The sequence below is a fragment of the Coccinella septempunctata genome, chromosome 1 (assembly GCF_907165205.1).
Source record: "Coccinella septempunctata chromosome 1, icCocSept1.1, whole genome shotgun sequence".
Classification (NCBI taxonomy): Eukaryota; Metazoa; Arthropoda; class Insecta; order Coleoptera; family Coccinellidae; genus Coccinella; species Coccinella septempunctata.
The window spans coordinates 67,348,872-67,364,433 of NC_058189.1; the positions used below are offsets into that span (position 1 = coordinate 67,348,872).

The following is a 15,562-nucleotide window of genomic DNA, read 5'->3' on the forward strand; positions in this document are numbered from 1 at the left end:
TTGTCGAACCAACGGGGAAGAAAATGACTTGTTTTCGATTCCAAGAGGCTGATGAAAAATGAAATTCTGAATTGAGAGGAAATTCGATCACACAAATGCATTATGACATTTACACTGGTGGTAGAACTCGATGAAATTTCGAGATTTATCAGTAAAAGAGTTACTCTTTTAGAATATGTATCACATTTATACGAAAGCGCTGGCGGGCCACACAAAAAAAAATCCAAATATATAATTCCGACTTGCTAAGTCAGAATTCTGAGTTACAAGTAGAAATTCCGAATTGTAAGTCAGAATTCTGAGTTACAAGTCAGAGTTCTGACTTGCAAGTCGGAATTCTGAGTTACAATTCGGAATTCTGAGATACCAGTCAGAATTATGAGATGCAAGACAGTAGTGGGGCTAGAATTGGTCGAATGACATTTGCTTTGTTGCATTCGATTGTTGGCGAATCATGTGAGCAAAATGCCCTTTGTAGAGATGATTTGTCTCATTTAAGGCATGTATAGGCACATTTGGACCCTTAACCTACGCCTTCCCTATCTATTTTCTTTCGAAAGTTTTAACGGGCGTTATTGATACCGACAAGCTCATAGAGCTTCTGAGGGGTTTGTCGTTACCTACGGGGAATCAGGATAATATGATAATATATAATATATCTGTAGTATCCAAATATGCTCGTAGGGTGACAATAAGTCGATCGTTTCTTCGTGTTTTGACACGATTTCCGAAGGTCTCTCGCGAGCACTTTATAGGGATTACTAAGGACTAACGGTCAGTTTCATAATCATACTTAAAGCCCCTTCAATTTTAAAGCTTTTCTTTAACCCTACCGAAACGGACACCAAACGAAACTTAGAGTGCCTTTGAACTTGATTATGAAACTGGATGTAGGAATTTCGATAAAGTGCTCGAATCACTAAGTACTGAGAAAGGTTTTGAAAAGTTCCAGGAGCATAATTCTCGGGAGTACAAAAATACTCCTACTCTGAGCACGAAGCTTTGCGACAGCTCAGCTATGATGCAACCGAAGAAAAAAATCATCATTTTATTCATACAAAATTTCTCCAAGAAGCCAAAAACACATTCACGGATCAAATGCAAAAAACAAAGGTCATTAGACCTATTTTAGCCCTCCTCCTGCCTTGCATCTCAAAATTCGGACTTACAAGTCGGAATTCCCACTTGTATCTCAGAATTCCGACTTGTATCTCAGAATTCCGAATTGCATCTCAGAATTCCGACTTGAAAGTCAGAATTTCTGACATGTATCTCAGAATTGTCGGAAAAATCGGAATTGTACATTTTGAATTTTTTTTTGTGTTGCACTTCAGCGCTTTCGTACATTTAGATCTAAAATGATTTTTCTAGGAAAATGGTACAGTAGAGGCTGAGAATGGAATCAAGACACAGAATATCGACCTTCAAAATTCGATAGTCTACTTGACGACAACTATTTTTGAACGCACTTTATGTTAGGAGTGTAGGAGATCTCTGATCATTCTGTGGACATTTCGAAAAGTGGAGTTCTTTTTCGGGATTTGAATCTTGGGGAGTCTGGGAGAGTTGAACCCCTTTACACTCTAAAGCCACTTTTAAGTTGTATCTGTGAATGGTAGCAACTCATTTTTTTGCGTCAAGATATCATGCTCAAATAGGTAACGATAGAAAATAGTGATGGTGAAATGAATATTATGAGTATAGCATTCTTTTTTAGGAACCAAAAATTGGCTCCTGTCTCCCTAACCCATATACAAGGTACATTTCTGTACCTTTGTATATTTTATTATATTTATTTCTATTATTTAATTTTCTTTTTTTGAAGCAAACTATTATCTAAGTTCAGAGCGGTAAACTTGGACCACTGGTTATGTCTTCCAACCATAGCATGGGTCAAGTCTCCCGCACATTTTAGTTTATTCAACAGATGTTTTCTTGAAACTCAAACAATTATTATTAAAATGGCTCATCGTTTGTAAAACAATATTAATCAATGAAAGCAATAAAACTAAATAACACCACGCACCTATTACACGTTTCAGACAGTGTAACAAACAAAAATCATTCAATTTCTAACTTTCTAGCAACAAAATCGCTCTCATCCCTCTCAATCCCGAACTGTTCTGATGGCGGCCAAAATGGAGCCGCCACTAGTTGTGCCTTCAGTTACGAGTATGTCGCAAGCTATTTACGATACCGGTAGCGCGAAATTTGAATTGAGGTGGTTTAAGTCTCCTACCTGAGCAAGTCTCCCGGACCCCCCCTTACATTGATTGTTAAAAAATAGATTAAAATCAGAGGTTTCTATTCAATTGAAGCCTAGCGTTAATTCCGTGTCGCCTTTTACGCAATTCAGAAACAACCCCTTCGCTAATTATTACGAAGTTATGTGAAAGCAAGAAGAAACATTATTATAAACCCCTTCACATCTGCCGGCACCATTGTGGTTTTTTCGATTCCCAAGAATAAATCATCGATCCCTATCCGATAAGGATCTCCGTCGGATCCCATTCAACCACCCTAAGACAGTTGGCGGCATTCCTCACGAACAATACGCCTTAATTTCGAGACAAAACTGGTACCGTACCAAACCCAGCCACCGAATTAACGAGGAACCCTTTCGCTACACGAAATTTATCACCACTTAGGGCCCAAAAGGGCCCAGATCGCGCTAATCGAGCCGTTTGTTGTATCAATTTGGTAGGCAGTTATAAAATGGAGATGTTATCTAATTTCGCCCCTTGGTGGAACTAACAACGTTTTGGCCTCTGGTCCTCCGACAATGGCATTAATATGGAGTGTCACACTCGATCACGGTGAGGACCGTGAAAATGGGCCCTTAAAAGGGGGTTGGTTGTCGTTCATCCCTGGCACGGTCGGGAGGTTCATGATTTTTGAATGAGATCGTGCAAGCGGTCGGAGATGTAGTGGAAAATTGGCTGTTTGATGGGAATTTTGAAAGACCATATTGCTGCAAAAGTTTGAGGGAACAATATCCATCTCAAATGGCAATTATCTATAGATATCATGAAAACAATGGACGGTCAGTTGAAACTAACCCAAAGAATGTGGGGATTGTCAATAACAAAATTCTACAATTGTTAATAACCGGTAATTCAGTAATTGATGAATTATTTACCCCTTATAATTTTTTAATGAACTCTCATTTTTATATAAAGTGAGTCCTTGACTAGTACAAATATTATAACAGTAGATTCTTGAGGTCAAAAGAAACACTTTTTTTCTTTACTATTTTTTCCAATTCGGCCCTGATAAAAAGATATAGCCACTTTAAGTTTTCATAATGAGCTGTGCCACCCCTGGAAGAACAAAATTACCTACATCTGTGGATCTTTTTAAAAGAGTTGCATTAGGTCGTAAGTATCCAATTCTTCGAATTTCCCAGATTTTTTTATTTTTGAACATCAGATTACTCGTAAATGGCGCATTATACGAGAAAATATTTACCTATAATACTTTTATTTTACAAAACGTTCAAATATTCATTAGATAACGTCCAACTTAGTTTGAAGAGTTGGGTTCTTTGAATTTTTGGTTTTTTTGGTAAGTAATAGTCATAATGAGAAAACTGGAAAACGTAGGTGATATCTTGTGTTCGAAAAGATTCATCAAATAAATGGAAAACTATATTCCGAATTTCATTCCATTCGTTCAAACCATTTGTGAGATGTGAGAACTAAAAATAACATTTTTTATGGCTTTTCAACAGCTTGTATCTTTTCAACCGAGCCGATTCGAAAAAATGGTGTGGAAAAAAGTGTTTCTTTTGATCTCAAGGATTTACTATTAAAATATTCGTACAATTCAAAGAGTCACCTCGTATAACAAAGATTCATCGAAATTCGTCAATGCTAAATTTCCTCTAGAATAAAAGTTGCTGTTCTGTGTTTGAAATACGTAAATGTAAAGTTGGGAAAAAAATGAAGAAAGTTTTTTTCGAAACAAATCTTAGGGGTGGATTTTTTTGGCTCTCCTACCCCTTAAGGAAGCACTACAAATAAAATCTTTCTTGGTTTCCTTCTGGCTCCCATAGAATTTAATTTCTATCAGTTTTCTGGTTCCTAAGAAAAAATTGAAAATTGTTCAGGTGTTATTTTCGTGGAACTGTATAAAAAAAAAGTATATGAAAGACTCAAATTATTTTTTGACTAGCAAAATTTTGAGCAACTATTGGTTTATTCAATTCTACCAAATTTGTATGAATACTCGAAGAAATGAACCAATGTTTTTCAAGCTTTGAATTGCGTTCGTGTTTTCTGTAAATTAGTGGCAAACATAAAGATATGGGATGGGATATACTGAAGTATATTAGACTCATATTCTAATTTGAGAAAATAAAGATAATAGTTCCTTACCTTTAATCTGGGGTCCTTCTCTTTCAAACCCTTTCTCTATTTTTTTTTCATTCTGTTGTTTCAACGAAAACTAGAAATTCTTAGGATTCTAACATTGATTCAAAAATCTTCACTAAAATCTTCTCTTTATATGGAAGTTCAAAAACACTTCAGATATGATCTGTATATATCGATAAACATCGAAAGGTTCAGTCATGTTGAAAAAAAAATTCTGTTCTTATTTATTTCCGAGTAAATTTATTCATGAATATAGAATAGAATAACACTGCGTCGATTTTTTTCTCAAATTCGATAGTTTAGGGGGTTAAATTTCACTGCGACCTCATTCCTATAAATTTCTCTTCAAAGACATCACCGAAGTCTGGATTATTTTATTGATTGGTTAGTGATTAGGTTATGTTAGATTCTCCGAAATGATGGACATCCATCCAATCATAATCTTCCGGCAAAATCAAACTGATCTGTTTTGCGTGGACCTCAAGGGATTACTAGAGGGTCGATCCAAGGCCCTCTCATAAAATAGACGAGCTGTGGTGCTCTCTTCAGATGTCAGCTAATTCGATAAAGCAAGCAATATGCTCCCGTTATTTGCGATAGATAATGCGGACTGAGCGTTTTGCGCTTGTTAGGAGGATTGGAAAGGGGTTGCTAGTCGGGGGGATGGTCTACGAGGGTGCCTATTATGATGTATTAATTCTCTTTATTAGGGGCATATGCACTCGAACGATTATAATGATTGGGAATCATGAAGCTACTGTTCAGAATTATACGGTTTATTTTTTTCACTTCGTTATTTCCTTCAACTGGAGTGTCTATCATCCTGTTATTTCACTCTAGGATAAAATAGAAAAGAATTCTAATTTGGAGGAAAATTTGAATGGGAAGAACAGTGGAAATGTTCGTCTCATGTCAAAGACCTTTGAGAATTCAAATAAATTTTTGTCGTCTAGTATAGGCTATAAAATTTTCGTTGATATTCTGATATCCTTATCAAATTTAGACAGCCTGTATTATTTTAAGAAAGTCAAATCAGAGAAATGGTAAAAAATTCATTTTTTGATCAATATTTCTAGCCTCAGTTGTATTTCCCAACTCATTTCGTAAATCTTTTTGTCTTTACTTACCTCCTACCAAAGAAAAGTTCTTCCTGGATGTGTGTACTGAAAATTAAAGCTCAATGGGATTGGGTTTCTGCTGCATTGAATCGACTGAATCAGTTTGTAGTCATTTATTGATAATAGGAATATGCTACCACCTTATATATACAAACGTTCACCACGAGGTAGCATTTTATAAATACAGCTTTATACATTCGCCAAGTAATGTTTTACAGTCGTTGTGAAATTATTCTCTTCGTTTTTGGCAAGATGGGAAGACAAACGTCGTAACCTCTTCATTCTAAAAACTACTACCTCCTGTTTAACATACTCAATACATAAAATATATAACTTATTCATTAAATGGAACAGCAGCATCGAATTAAGAATGGAAAACACAAAAATAATGCGTAGAATATTCATAGAATAAATAAGTTATACATCCCCTGTTTCCAGTTTGCTATTATAAACTTAATCTTAAGTCAGGTGCCTCATTTAATAAATATTTTTCATAATTTTCGTTATATACAATAGATAATATATCTTATATATTATTATTTATCGTTACATTATACTTTGTAGGAACAATTTTCATCAAAATTAGATCATTCTCTTGTGCACTTTCGTAGGCTCGATCAAGGATGATGGAGTGAGGAGGATTCAAAACGGATATTTCAATGTTCGAGGATAACTCTACTTGTTTAGTTGAAAGGATATGCAAATTACAAAATTCATGATTATTTCAGTGGATGAAACATAAAGGTTGGAAATGAAGTAAACACTGAAGTACATCAGTTTAAAGCACCCAATTGTTCTAGATGAGCTTCACAGATTTTCGATCAGAGTTACAGCAAATGATTGTTTGGATTTTTCTTCGTTTGGAATGCTTAAAGTCGTATACTTTTTTGACTCTAGTATAGTAGCCTCACTTCATCTCTGACGCCTACTTTTCCAACTCCACTTCTCAATAATTCAATCAATAAATACCGAACTGCACAATTCTTGCCTCACGAACAGTCCAGAGACGAGGGACTGCCTGGTGGTAGGATGAAGGGTGGGCTGTGGGGTGCCATGCTCTGGATACTGCTGCCCATGGAGGATGGACCGTGTGGATAGAGATCCATATCACTCATATTGTCCGAACCTGAACATTTGTCGCCTGATTTTCCCTCCTGCTTGAGCATCATACGACGCCATTTCGCTCTGGCGTTTTGAAACCATACCTGCAAACGAAAAGAAGGATTTGTATTATTTGCGAACTAGTTGGAAGAGGATTCGAGCGATATATTTCAGTTTTTCATTGGTACGAATTTTTTCACGAGTATAAATCGGGGACCCCTTTGAAGTTCGGTAGCGAGTAGATTGTTTGAGTTAGCTTCACCAATTAGTTCTCGTTGACTGTGCGTCGTTTATTTTTAATGCTTCACGCTCGTTCGTGTGGTCTTTTCAACGGTGCGATATTTCGTTGATGGATTTTCGTGAGCAGCGAGTATGTCGAATCTGACCTTTGTTCTGGATGGTTTGTCAGTGTCTACACGGACCGCCCGGTTGTAAATGCAGAGGATATGAAGAGATTGAAAATAAAACATCCTTTTCTGACCTCAAAGTAAAAACAAGCATTGCCAACCTCCATCTAAACAGTGTGAGTATAAAAAGTAACGGCCAAATTTGATATCTCCGGTATTTGCTATTTTGTACAAAATTGCTCGAACAAGTCAAAGACATCACAAAGGATGAACAAGAACAAAATTGAGAGATCAAAGTGATTTTTTTACTAGAAATGATCTGTTTCCTTACCAATGATACATCATGAATGTGAATGCGAAAAATTGCCTAATTTAAAATGAAATTTATCCTCTTGTTTGTGCGTTACTGTTTACTCGCTTTATAAAGGGTGAGTCTTTGACTCGTACCAATATTTTAACAGTATAGATTCTTGAGGTCTCTATACTTTTTTTTTCTATTCAACCCTGATAGAGAGATATAGCCATTTCAAGTTTTCATTATTAGCTGTGCAAAATTACGTTCAGAATAACTTGCTAAAACTGTGACACTACACATCTGTGGATCTTTCGAAAAGATTTGTATTCGGTCAAAGTACCAAATTTCACAGATATTTTTAATTTCTGAACATCAAATAACTCGAAAACGGCGCGTTATACGAGAAAATATGAAGAACACTTTTATTTTTCAAAACGTTCAAATATTCATTAGATAGCGTCCAACTTAGTTTCAAGAGTTGGGTTCTTTGAATTTTTGGTATTTTTATGGTACGTAGTGGTCATAATGAGAAAACTGGAAGACGTGGGTGATATCCTGTTATCGAAATAGATTCATCAAATAAATGAAAAACTATATCCCGAAATTCATTTCATTCGATAAAACCGTTTGTGAAATAGAACTAAAAGTAAAATTTTTTTTTATGGTATGGTACGCCTGTATCTTTCAAACTGAGCCGATTCGAAAAAAAAGGTAAAGGAAAAAGTGTTTCTTTTGACTACTGTTGAAATATTTGTACGAGTCAAAGACTCACCCCGCATGAAACTGCCTCTTGAAACATAGATACAAGGAATGTAAAATAAACATTTCTTCATGTCCAATGATTGGAGTGAGATAGTTGCTTAGTGTCGCCAATCACAATTGAGATAGTTGAATCTGACATCATTGTCACGTCATTTTTCCGTACAAAAAGGCAGGAGCTAAATTTATTTATTTATTTTACGCCACTGCCTTAGTGTCGCCCTAGACAGAGAAGCATCGAGTGTTTGTACCACAACAAATACATTCATAGCACGTCAATGTCCATTCCATGTATTTATGTTCTATGAGAAGTGTCTATATACTCTGTAAAAAGAGACAAAGTTCTGAAGGGACCAATACTCGACTCTTTTCTGTGGACATAGACGTGAATCTATGAAATATCTATAAAAAGACAATTACTGACCGCACTTCCGGTTGTATCTATCAAATTTTTCTCTCATATTTACTCTAGAGTTGAATAGGGAATGCTCAGTCCGTTCTCTACGTCTATGATGATCTTTAATGGCGATCCATCAACCTAATTAATTCTATGCACTCCTTTCATTGAAAACCTGCATAGAAATTAGCATGTCTTCTTCGTCAGCGGTTTTTCTATCAATTTCGATGAGACGAAAGTGAGAAATACAGTTTTATCGCACCTGTAGCAGCAATCCCTGGAAACGAGAGCCTAGTACGGCTAGAAACGATTCTGGGAAAAACCTAATTTCCGAAAACGCTCCAGCTTAGAAACAACCCGATTCGTACACAGAAACGGCGACGGACACCGATGTCGGAAATCAAGTTTCTTCCATAATCGACGACCACAAAGAAACACGGTGTCCCCAATTTGGAAACACCGAATGGGCAGACGACAAAGCGACGCGGCCATAGAATAAGTACTCGGCGACAAAAAAGAAAAAATTCCGCAGAATTGGGAATCGATAGCCGATGAAACGACATCAAAGCGTCGCCATAGAAACAAAACGTACAAGTGTAAAAGTACCGAACATAGAGTATTCGCATTAAACATAGAGGAATCGGCATTAAACGTCAGAAATGGCCGGTCGTAAAACGAAACTGGCTCTGGTTTATTATTCAGGGAATAAGAAGCGGCGCGTAGGGTTCCGACGGCACTAATCAGGTGACTAAAACGTCCGTAGTGGTCGCTGAGTTGTCCCAATAAGGTCACCACTATTAATAACAATAAACTCGATGTGGTGATAATGGGAGTTCTCTAAGAACTGGACTGCCGGTGCGCTGGGCAGCATGCAGGGACGGAACGATGGTTTTCTGCCGGTCGATGGGTAGATAGCTGTTAGCTGACCGTTCATCGTTTGTCTGGCGTGGTCATACCTTCATCTTCAACCTGTGCATCTATTTCGATCGATGTTGTTATAGAATTGGGGTCAAGGTAATCAAAACGAATGTTCAGAACATGAAAGATTTTCGGCCACTTGCCAATCATTTTTTGGACGGCGAATATTACCACTTGGTCTCTTGACCGAACACATGAGAACCAGCTTTACTACAATTTTATCTACACCACCCTGCACTCCTCTGAGATTGGTGAGAAACAGTGAAAAGATAATCGTCTGATGAAACCAAAAGGATCAATAAACAGCAGGGCATCGCAACCACATATGCACCATGACTTCTTTGCAGTGCCAATCTGTGTGTTGGAATGAATTCAATCAATCAAAGACATTTTTTGGTCTGAATATGGTCGGACGATAAGTATTTTCACTTGCACTCGTTGTGATCTGAGAAAATGCCGAATTCTTGCTACGATGTCATCGACAATTTTTCAAATGAAGGGTATACTTTCTCGGTTATGACCCATTCTGACCATGTGCTTCCTTAGGCGACAATGTCATGTAAGATATTCTGAAAGGAGATCCAGATACTCTTTGGATCTCACAGTGTTAAAGTTCCAAGGAACTTTTGGAGTCTTTCAGTCTCAGGAAGATTCCTCCAAGAATTTGCGTGATAAGCTCATCTTTCGAGGAGATGTTCATGATGTCTCTGTAAGACATAGGAATAGGCTTATGTTGCCCCGATTTAGATCAGCCATGTTTCAGCGATCCTTCACGTTTTGTGCTGTCAGTGTATATAATAGCTTTAAGTACCTATTCGATAGTTACTCTGTGAATGGTGTTAGGAAACATTTGAGAAGATACTTGCTACTTTCTCAGAATAGTTAGGTTTATTGTTTTTGTAGTATACCTAGTATAGTTGTAGTTTTAGTAGAAAATGTTTTTTTTTCATCTTGCTTTGTTGTATTATATCAGAAGTTATTTTTGTCGTATTTGTTTTCGATAAAATTATTGTAAGAGGTTAAGTAGAATAGCTATAGGCTAAACTTCGCCTCATGATTGTATTCGTAGAGTACAAAATAAAGGCCCTTTATTATTATTATTATTATATAACCTAATTTTCTTTCGGTTTTTCCTCCTTCTGAAACTCTGTCTTGTAGGTTATTTTCTTGTTCCACATAAAAGTTATGGGCAAATGCGCCAGCCCCTGTCGTAGTTTTCGAGGCAGCTGTAGTTTGATAGTATTTCTTTTAAATATCTTTACCAATCTTTCTCGTAGTGAATGTTTTCTTCACTGGGAAGATCAGCATGATGTACCTAGTCAGAGAAGTCCAGTTTCTCTGACTCCTTATTCTCCCATCACCCGTACTCCTTGGATATTATTAGGATGAGCTCATGGGCTGATTTATGTATCACAAGAAGAAGAAGAGTGAGATCTGTAATGATCTCCAGTGCCTCAGTTGAGAACGTTTTCATAGTTACAGTGAGGCAAAGACAGGCTTGCCTTTGTATTCTTTCGAGGGTTTTTCTCATATTGTTCTGTCAGGATGAAGAAGAGTGAGATCTGTAATGATCTCCAGTGCCCCAGTTAAGAACGTTTTCATAGTTACAGTGAGGCAAAGACAGGCTAGCCTTTGTATTCTTTCGAGGGTTTTTCTCATATTGTTCTGTCAGGTCCAGGCATGCCAGAATATCGAACCATAAGATGTTACTGGTCTCACATTTCGTCATCCATCCCAGTATTTTTAGGTTTCATTCCCAAGTTCTACCAACCAGATTTCTGTACACCACCAAGTCCTTTATTACTTTAATAACTGCGATCTCAAAATGACTATTCCACAGAAGCTTACTATCTGGGGCTAATTCCTGATATACCCTTGTCATATATTGAAACAATATCGATGAGGTCATATCTAAAATTTGGGACAAGTATAACATTTTCTTACTGAAGCAAAAATATTATTCTTTTATGTGCACGTGGATTTATTTCCGAAGAAATACTTATTTCTGGTTTTTATATATAAAGTGACACTTTCTGAAAATCACTGACCTTTTGAAACGTTTCATTCTACGTGAGTAGTTACGAAGTTTTTAAAAAACTTCAGTACAATGCTAAGTAAAAGAAAAGATTAGGATCGGGAATACACCGAATACAATCTTAAAGAAAATACAATAAAATAGTTCACAGATGATTCTAAAACCGCTACAGGAGTTGGCGCTGGTATTAAATGGGCAAGTACCAAGTGTGCACTATCGTTAGGCTCTTGTATAAGCAATCGAAAGATGTCTAGACGTAAATCTAGAAATAAACTATCAGAAGTGTGATATAGCTATTCATACAGATAATCAAGCTGCCGTAAAAGCACTGAGCTCCTATGTCATTGATTCAAAGCTTTAATCTGGGTTCCCGGTCATTGCACCCAAAAAAAGGAGTTTATGGAGAAGGAGAAAGCCGAAACGGAAAAACTCTGGCGGAATCTCTCAGGGATGGATCACTCCAAAAAGTTCCTGTGGAGCTCAGAAACTGCTAGATCCAAAGCATATCTGGATCTCAGTTAGAACCAACTACACCTATTCACTGGCTTTCTCACAGGACATTGTCGCCTACATCAACAGAAGCATCTGTTGAGAATGGGTTTGTCGGACACTGACGAGTGAAGATTCTGTAGGAAGAGAGAGAGAGAGAGAGAGAGAGAGAGAGAGAGAGATTTATTGGTGATTGTCACAAACATTACATTGTTTTCACACGTCAGATGAAAACTTTAATAAATATAAATAGAATAAAAGACCAAACAACAGTTAAATAAATAAAAGTTACATAAAATCCATGTCATCCAGAGTTCGACCATGAAATTCGTCAACTGAATAAAATATATTAACTGCATCTTCTTCACTTTATCCCTGAACCTAGCAATTGGCAGATTCTTCACCTCACCAGGAAGCTTATTGTACAGAGACACCGAAGGAGGAAGAAACTCCTATTCACCTGGTTACGGACTGCCATCCCATTGCAAACCAAAGGAAAGAGAGCTTTGGACAGGAAACTTGTAGGAGTGTGGAATTATCCTCGTTGAAGCCGTCCCAGATATTGGATTTCATCGGATCTCTGGAACTGGAAGGCGAGCTGTAAAGGGCGCGATGAGAACAGCTCTGTTAGGGGGCACAATAGACCTTGAGGTCGCAGTGAACTGTAACCCCTTCTCACTATACCACTACAAGTAGTTACGAAAAGCGAAATATTTCGCAACAGTTGATGAAACGATACTTGCTACAGTAGTAACGAAGTTAAACATAAATATCTCCGATTTAACTAGACGACCTGAAAAGAATCCTACGAGGGATAATTGTAATGAAGCTTTTCGTCGACCTGAACAAAAAATGACCTCTTACGACCCTTACGAGTAATTTCCGAACAAAAACTCGACTATACTTCAAGGCGAGTACTTTTCGTCCGCAGACACTTTTCGTCCGTAAACACTTTTCGTCCGGCCGTTCGTCACGAAGCTATATTAGATCCCGGGGCGGTTAAATCAGTTCTGCGAAACACCATTCTGAGTCTGCTTCGATTCTTATGACTTCTCCGGAGTCTGGGGCAAGAACATGACGAACTTCTCGCCGTCGACCGACCTCTGAATCCGGCCCTACGTTCGGCGTTCGATTCGGAAAAAAAAAAATACCAAACCGACCATTATCATTTGTTGGAAGCTGCTCTTCGGAAGTCAAAGATGGCCGCGACGGCACAAAAAGCCATCTTTCGCGCTGCTTGCTCTACGTCCCTCTCGTCTCAACCGTCGAGTCAACAACGGATCGGGAAAAATCACTGCCGATCGAAATTAGCATCGGTTTTTTTCGGCGCGGACGCTTCTCGAATACCGAAGCGATTCCAAATTTGTACGGGTACGGGGGAGCGGGAAAAAAACGGGAATTCAGCGTCGACAAATCATAAAGGCAGATGCACAGGTGCCGCCGTCTGGGTCCGGACGGGAATACAAAGGAGCAGAAGCGTTCACGTAGGTCATTACCGTATTCAATATGGATAGGATGAGTGTTGTTGATTTTCTATGCGATCTGAATGCCGATAACGTATAAATGGTGAATTGTGGAGATGTCCGTTGCCGGAGAGACATCGGCGGACCGGTTTTTTTCTTTCTCGTGCGCGAGTTGGCGGACGTGGATGTATCGGCTCCCTTGGGAAACTGCTGGAGCGCTGCTGACAGATTGCAAGTATTCCGATGGGTAAATGGTGGATATTCGACCTGAGAGTCCCATGACAGTCTTTCTTCATATGATAAACTTGAGTATGTTCAAGAGAAATGATTTTTCCCAAAAGATTCAACTAGACATACAAATTGTATAATTTGCTGAAAATATGAGGAGTTTTTGTGGAACTATTCACGGTAGAAGTCAGCACAAATGTACAGCGTGAGTCTTCGACAGAAGATTCTTGTTGTCTGGTCATAATGAAGAAACTGGAAGATGTGAGAGGAATTTTGTGTTCAGAAATGATTCACCACATCAGTGAAACAATATACAGGGTGACAATTTGAAAACTTGCCAGGCCAATTATGTCATGACAAGGATATTTTAAGAGAAAATGCCGAAACTGGTCAATTTTCGGAGGGGGACATATTTTGAGCAGAATTGTACGACGAATTCTCCTCAACCCTAGGAGTAGGAGCTATCAACCCTAAATTCTCATTAGGGAAGGGGTGGGCTATACCTCAATTGAAAGATCACTTGACCCTCTACATGAATACTATGGTTTGCCAATTTTCATTGATTCCTTGAATTAGTTACAGGAGGTGACAATTTGGAAACTTGCCAGGCCAATTGTGTCTCGACAAGGATGTTTTCAAAGGAATAGCCGGAACAGGTCAATTTTTAAAGGAAGGAGGACATATTTTGAGCAAAATTGTAAGCCGAAATATCCTCAAACCTAGGTGTAGGGGCTATCATCCCTAAATTCTTCATAGGGAATAGAGGGTGAGGTAAACCTCAATTGGAAGACAATATGTCCCTCCACATAATACTATTGTCTTCCAACTGAGCTATAGCTCACCCTCTATACCCTATTGAGAATTTAGGGGTGACAACCCCTACACCTAAGATTGAGGATATTTTGGCATACAATTCTGCTAGAAACATGTCCCCCTCGAGTAAAAATTGACCGGTTTAGCATTTTTTCTGAAAACATCCTTGTCGAGACATAACCTGGCCTGGCAAGTTTTCAAATTGTCAGCCCCTGTAACTACTGCAAGGACTCGATAAAAATTTGCCATCCATAGTATTCATATAGAGGGTCAAGTGATCTTTCAATATAGGTAGTATAGCAAGTATAGCTCACCACCTATTCCCTATAAAGAATTTACGGGTGATAGCTCCTACACCTAGGGTTGAGGAGATTTCGGTTTACAATTCTGCTCAAAATATGTCCCCCTACGAATAGAAATTGACCGGTTGCGGCATTTTCTCTGAAATCATCCTTGTCGCGATATATAATTGGCCTGGCAAGTTTTCAAATATTCACCCTGTATTCTAAAAATAATCAGGATTCATCCCTGGAGATGTTATGCCATTTAAGGTGTTAGTTCAGCCGTTTTTTGGACCAGGCAAGTCTAAAATTCCTCATTCGGTGATAAACAGGTCGCGTTGTAATTGGTGTGCTGTGGTCTGTAATTGACCTTGAAGTGGACGTGAAGCGGTCCAGTAGGACCAAAAGCCTAAGGCTGTGGGTGATCTTGAAGTCGTTGAAACTTTTCTCTTCTTCTCATTTCTAATAAATTCTTTACGATGTATTCATCATTATTAGTTATTCTGTCGCTTATGTAGTTGTATATGTGGATCTTAAAACTGTTTCAAGGTCTGGAATAAATTGATATGAAAAAATTTGCTTGAACGAAACACAAAGGATGCTTCGAAACTTTTCCTGCTAAGCTATGATGGGACCACTCACTAGATACTGTTTTATCGGGTTATAAATCAAAGCAAGAATGTTTGCCACTATTTGGAATGATAATAAGTTTTCTTCCTCGTACAAGAACTGCCAAAAATGCGAAAACATAAACGAAAGAAATATCCGACCTTCAAAACCCCAGCCGAAGTAATAAGAAACGAGAGGAGAAAGAAAAACCCTCGGAGCCAACCAACCCCACCGTGAAAATCTCGAACTTTGAGAGGGAAGTTCCCCGCGAAATCAATATCAGTCGGGGGGTTGCCGCCTCTTTCGGATTCAACCGCCCGCCACTCGAAATAAAAT

At 38.2% G+C, this 15,562-nt stretch overlaps 1 protein-coding gene across 2 annotated transcripts in view; it reads right to left on the minus strand.

The window, feature by feature from the left end:
• Nucleotides 1-6,138: 6,138 nt before the first annotated feature.
• LOC123317089 (LIM/homeobox protein Lhx9-like) overlaps nucleotides 6,139-15,562 on the minus strand; it is a 227,357-nt gene continuing 217,933 nt past the window's right edge. For both annotated transcript variants that reach the window (XM_044903468.1, XM_044903460.1), the window contains exon 5: nucleotides 6,139-6,696. In XM_044903468.1, the coding sequence (XP_044759403.1) occupies nucleotides 6,481-6,696 (216 nt within the window). In that variant the 3' untranslated portion in view covers nucleotides 6,139-6,480. The remainder of the gene's footprint in view (nucleotides 6,697-15,562) is intronic.